The sequence below is a fragment of the Miscanthus floridulus genome, chromosome 3 (assembly GCF_019320115.1).
Source record: "Miscanthus floridulus cultivar M001 chromosome 3, ASM1932011v1, whole genome shotgun sequence".
In the NCBI taxonomy this organism is placed as follows: domain Eukaryota; kingdom Viridiplantae; phylum Streptophyta; class Magnoliopsida; order Poales; family Poaceae; genus Miscanthus; species Miscanthus floridulus.
The window spans coordinates 15,591,523-15,597,270 of NC_089582.1; the positions used below are offsets into that span (position 1 = coordinate 15,591,523).

Here is a 5,748-nt window from a genome sequence, read left to right on the forward strand (position 1 = left end):
CTGAACCACATCGCATGAGTCTCTCTGTAGTCTGTACTCTGTACCAACCGCCGACAACCTGACGCATTCACGTGAGGGTGTGACCGATCGCCACCACCACAGCAGAGCTGGCCCTGTCCTTCTTCCCCGGCCAGCCGGCCTGCATGCCCTGCCGCCCCGGGCGATGAACAGAACAGCTCGCACGTCACGCGTCACGGTTCAGAGCTGTGCAATCGCAATGGCGAATTGGCGATGGTGATGCAGTTGCAGGTGCAGGTGCAGCCATCCATCAGAAAACCAAGCAACGCAAATGACTGAGCAACAGCGGCTTCGTTCATACAAAAGAATCGATCGAGACTCTGCTCATCTCTATCCTCTAAGCAGCTGCGAGAATTTACACGCGACAAGTCAGAGCTGAGATATCTACACTACTACCAGACATTCTACGAGAATTCAGAGGACTGAACTGAACAATTCCAGGCACTACCACTAATCATCACCCTATCCCTGAACGGAGCTACAGCCTAGAAGAGCCTAGAGCTACTACATCCATGGCCATCCACGGTCTCATTTCACGCCCTCGCCGATGAGGTCGAGGCCGACCAAGAGGAATGAGACCCCCTGGAACAGCAGGAAGTAGAAGTGCATCCCTTGCTTCGACAGCAAGCTCCGGGCGGCGGCCGTCAGCAGCAGCAGCGACAGCGCCAGCTCCTTCTTGTACATCCGCTTGTACCTCCTCGTCCTCGTCGTCCCAGTCTGCTCCGTCACGGCCTCCTCCTCCTCCCGCTGCTGCTGGCACTTGGTAGCCGGCGCGGCGGCGAGGCCTTGCTCCGACGACGGGCGGCCGGACTTCTTGGTGACCACCCACTCGTAGGCGCCGCGGAGCTGGAACAGGCCGGACACCATGGCGTTGAACTTGGTCACGGACATGGTGTTCTCGAACAGGAGGTACGGGATCACGAACGGGAACGACCGGGGCGCCGGCGCCACGTTGAGCAGCGACATGAGCGCAGGGACGTAACACACCACCCAGTCCGGGAGCTCGGCTTCGGGCACGAACATGGTCAGCGGCAGGATGATGCAGAAGAGCGTGAAGGAGTAGAAGGGCAGGATCAGCTTCCGCAGCAGGAAGAAGAGGAAGATCAGGTTCGCCTTCTTCCACACCGCCATCTGCAACGCAATGCAAACCAAAAACAAGATTTAATTTCATAATTAGGACAAAGATGTTGAACTGGATGGCAATGTAATCACAAATTTGTAGGTGATACTGTACAATACCTTGCATCTGATGATGTCCGGCAAGCACAGCCTGAAGAGCTGCATTGGCCCTGAATGCCACCGGTGCTGCTGCTTCCGGTAAGCCTCGTACGACTCCGGCAACTCGCACTGGCACTGTCCAAACATGAAATCGATGCTTCAGCACAGATGTTGCTGACATCCCAAGTCCCAACTACGTCCTAGAGAAATTCAACATCATGTAGTACTGATGTACCTCCACATCGTTGAGGAAGATGAACTTCCAGCCTTTGAGATGCGCCCGGACCGCGACGTCCATGTCCTCGACGGTGGTCCGCTCCATCCAGCCCCCTGAATCCTCCAGAGCCCTGATCCTCCACACCCCGGCCGTGCCGTTGAACCCGAAGAAGTTGATGAACACGCCGTTCACCTGCTGCTCCACCTCGAAGTGGAAGCACAGGTTGATGTTCTGCAGCCGCGTCAGCAGGTTCTCATCCTTGTTCACGAACGACCACCGCGCCTGCACCAGCCCCAAATCCTCATTGTCCTGCAAAATGCATACATACCATCCAACACAACGTGTCATACAGCGATCATCGGAATGCCGGCCATGCGCGCAATTCGGCATGATCGATCCAAGCAAGCAATGGATGAATGAATTCACCTCAAGGCTCAAGCTACCTTGAAATGCGGCACCGTGCGCCGCAGGAAGTCAGGGTAAGGCTGGAAGTCGGCGTCGAAGATGGCCACGTACTCGTAGTCCTTGACGTAGCTGCAGCTCATCGCCGACTTGAGGTTGCCGGCCTTGTACCCTTCCCTGAGCACGCGGTGGCGGTACACGATGCGCACGCCGTGGCGCCGCCACCTGTCCACCTCCTCCCTTATCAGTGCCTGCGTGACGGGGTCGTCGGAGTCGTCCAGCACCTGCACCAGCAGGCTGGACCTCGGCCAGTCCAAGTTGCAGACCGCCGCGATGGACTGCTGGTACACCTGAATGGAACAGAGCGACGAACATCATCATGTTGGTTGTTGGAATTGAGCTTGTGTGGGTCAAAATTTTGAATTTTTAGGCGGAATTGCAAATGCAAGTGGAGAAATGCTGCAGTTTTCACCTCCTTCTCGTTGCACATTGGTATCTGGACGAGCACCATGGGGAAGTAGCCGGCACCGGGGTCCTCGGCGTCGGGCACCGCCGGCGGCGACACGGGTTCGTGCCTGACGCGCCTGAGGCGGATGTAGAGGCAGCCGAGGCTCTGGGCGACGCGGTCGGCGCTCTGGACGAGGAAGAGCGCGACGCAGGCGTCGGCGAGGCGCTGGAGCGGCGGCGCCACGTAGGCGGCGCGGAAGCGCACCCAGGAGGCGTGGAGCGAGCCGAGCGACACCGCAGCGGCGGCGAGGCGCCTGCCGTTGGCGTGCGCGACGAGCTCGGCGGCCAGGAGGAACAGCGACAGCAGGAGCAGCGCCCGGATGAACGCGTAGAGCCGGGAACGCCGCGGCGGCGGACTCGTGGGAGCGGACGCGGGGACGGGCGAGGGCGCTCCGTCGTCGGCGTCCGGCCGGCCGGCCGCGACGCGGCGCCGCGCCGCGCAACCGAGCGTGACGGCCGCGGAGGCCAGCCACGCCAGGCACCCCGCGGCGCGGTGAGCCTTGAGGAGCAGCACCCAGATGATCCGCTTCGCGTTCTTGCCCCTCCTCCTCCGCCGCCGCCGCCTCCGGCCCCCGCCGTAGTCATCGCCGTCTTCGTCGTCGTCGATCTCGGAGATGGACCAGCTGTTGGGGTTCTCCATCCGGACGACGACCGGGGTGCCGCGGTAGGCGTCGCGGCCGGCGAGGACGGCCCTGCCGCCCCAGAGGCCGCTCCACGGCGCCATCGACGGGCGGCGCGAGAACGCAGGTGACCCGACCGGAGACCGGACCAGACCCGACCCGACCAGACCGGCTCCCTCTCCCCCGCCTCTGCTCTGCCCCAAAATAGCAAGCGGAGACCGAGAGCACAGTGAGTGACACACAGGTCACAGACGCTGGTCCTCCTGGGGCTCCCCTTCTTTTGAGCTCACGCTCACGCTCACGCTCACCCAGCTCCAACACCGATCTCCGTGCAATGAAGGGGAGCTTACCAGCTGCTGGAAGCCTGCAACAATGCAATGGGACGGCGAGGAAGGCGGTGGAAGACGAGGTGACTAGTGACTAGTGAGAACCGTCGAAGCCTACAGTACAGGGCAAGGAACCGCTCAACACGTCAGAGCACTTGCGGAGCGCCTACAGTACAGGAGAAGGCTTTATGGGTCTTGTTCGCTGGTCTTGTTCAGCGAACCAGGCGGCTGGTTCTCCTCTCGAGATTCAGCCAAGTTTCAGTCGCTACAGTGTTTTTCTCTCACAACAAACCAGCCAGAACAGTGTTTTTCAGTTAAGTTTTAGACCATCGAACGGGACCATGGCGTTGGCGTCTGCCATTTCTTTCGGAGCAATTGCGCTGGCGTCTGCCATTGAGCGCGCTTGGTGTTTAGGAAATGCATCTGCACGTCTGGATATAAACAATTAATCTGGACGCTTCTGCTCTACTCGTCTTGTTCCCTTTTGGATGGAGAGGCTTCTGCTCTACTCGTCTTCTTCCTTTTTGGATTGAGAGGCTTCCGCTACGCTCCTTTCTTTCGTATTCAGAGGTTTTTTATCTACCCGTCTCACCCAACGCTCATCCTCATCCAGCTCTCTCCTTTCTCCTGTGATGCAATAGTAAACTACAGTAATAGTGGTTACTCTTTCTATAGTGTTTGACAACGCACCTTGCCATATGTGAGGGAGAGAGATGGAAAGAGAGACAAATGGATCAGATGTTAATCATTGCTTGCAATATTCAAGAACAAAGGTTTGCAACCCACTAAAACCTCATGTAACATAAAAATAACCACTGCAACATCTTAAATCGATAGTTACAACATCTAAAATCGACTTTTGCAACATTTAAAAAAACAAGTTGCAACATCTCAAATCGATTGTTGTAATATAAAAAAACATGTTGCAACATAAAAAAAACATGTTGCAACATCATAAATCGACTATTGCAACATAAAAAAAACATGTTCCATCATCTCAGATCGACTGTTGCAACATCATGAAATCTAATTTTATGCTGAGTGCCATAAAACATGTAACATCCAAAATTGACTGTTAGAGCATATCACATATTACAACATAACCCACCTTAGAGTACATATTCGGTTGCGCTTGCCTATGAAGGAACCCAGCCACCATGGAGGAGCTTGTCGCCAGTGAGGTCAACCCTCCAGCGTGTAGTTCGTCGTCGAGAGACACCCGACCATGGAGAATTTCATAGCCGAGAAACACCTCACCATAGAGGTGTCCACTTAGATCCACTTGGCCGCCATGGAGACGAGGTAGGAAGGCGAGCTGGTGCAGCGGCGAGGGAAGAGCAAGGACGGGCGCGGGCGAGTGAGGCCGTGAGGGAGGAAAGCAGGCATTGAGGGAGTAAGGCGAGACAAGCAGTCACGTCATCGTTAGGGAGACGAGAAACCATGTGAGAGAGACAAGCAGCGGCGTGGGAGAGAAAGATGAAGATTGTTGTGCCGTTGACAGGCTGTATAGATTCTAGTCCAGTTAAAAAAGCGTCCGACACGAAGAAAATAGGGCGGACGTCCGTGTAGGAGCATTTACGTTCCAACTTCAAGGCAAATTAGGTGGCGTATGTCCGTATGATCCAGATGGAAGTCTTTCCATATGCGCAAAGTCTATCAGGCGACCGGTCGCGCTCCGACCGAAGTGCGCGACACTAGACCGCGATGGCCCGGCCCAACAGACCCCCTCTCCCCCGTCCAATGCCACGGCCTTCCCTTCCCGAACGAGCACCCAGCGCTCCTTCTTCCCCTTCCACAGCGCAGGGGGCACGAACCCATTGCTGTCGGAGACTCGTGTAACACCCCGGTGTTACTTGATAATTATCTTAAGCTGTGTTAGATATAGAGGTGAAGCTAGTTTTATGTGTGCTAATAATGTTAATTAGGGAAAAGAGAAAAGAAAAAGAAGAAGAAAAGATGGTGGGCAGCAGCTCTGCCCCTGGGATGGCCAGCAGACCGCACGTGGCTCCCTTTCTCTGTCAAAAAAAAGAAGAAGGGAAAGGAATTCAGTTTTGGAATAAAAAAGGAAAAAGAAAAAGAGGAGGGGAGCGGACTGCCGCACGGTCCAGCGACGGCCGCGACAGCGTGCTCGCCCGCACGCGCGCAGGGGCGATTGCCGCGCCGATTAGGTGGCCGCGCCGGCCTGGACCGTCGAGCATGCCGCGACCGCGTGCTGCCCATGCCGTCGCCGAAGTCTTCATCGCGCCCGGGTTTCCCGCACACAGAGAGAGGGAGCGCTCGTACACTCTGACAGGAGCTCGTCGCCGCCCATCTCCGGTCCTGTGCCGCTGCGCCTGTGCTTCCTGTGCCGGCGCTGTGGGTACAGGGGAGGAGGACGCGCCCCTTTCGGACCGATGGGCAAGCGCCGGTCTCGCCGTTTCGTATATAACTCGGCTACCGG

At 56.9% G+C, this 5,748-nt stretch overlaps 1 protein-coding gene across 1 annotated transcript; it reads right to left on the reverse strand.

Annotated features, from left to right (window-relative positions):
- Positions 1–305: 305 nt before the first annotated feature.
- LOC136545073 (putative xyloglucan glycosyltransferase 10) lies at positions 306–3,302 on the reverse strand. Its single transcript, XM_066537117.1, has 5 exons — positions 2,328–3,302; positions 1,897–2,205; positions 1,472–1,762; positions 1,258–1,371; positions 306–1,149 (listed from the first exon to the last, which is right to left on the reverse strand). Exons 1-5 carry the CDS (start codon positions 3,084–3,086, stop codon positions 547–549), a joined length of 2,076 nt encoding a protein of 691 aa, XP_066393214.1. The 5' UTR covers positions 3,087–3,302; the 3' UTR covers positions 306–546.
- Between the last annotated feature and the right edge of the window lie 2,446 nt (positions 3,303–5,748).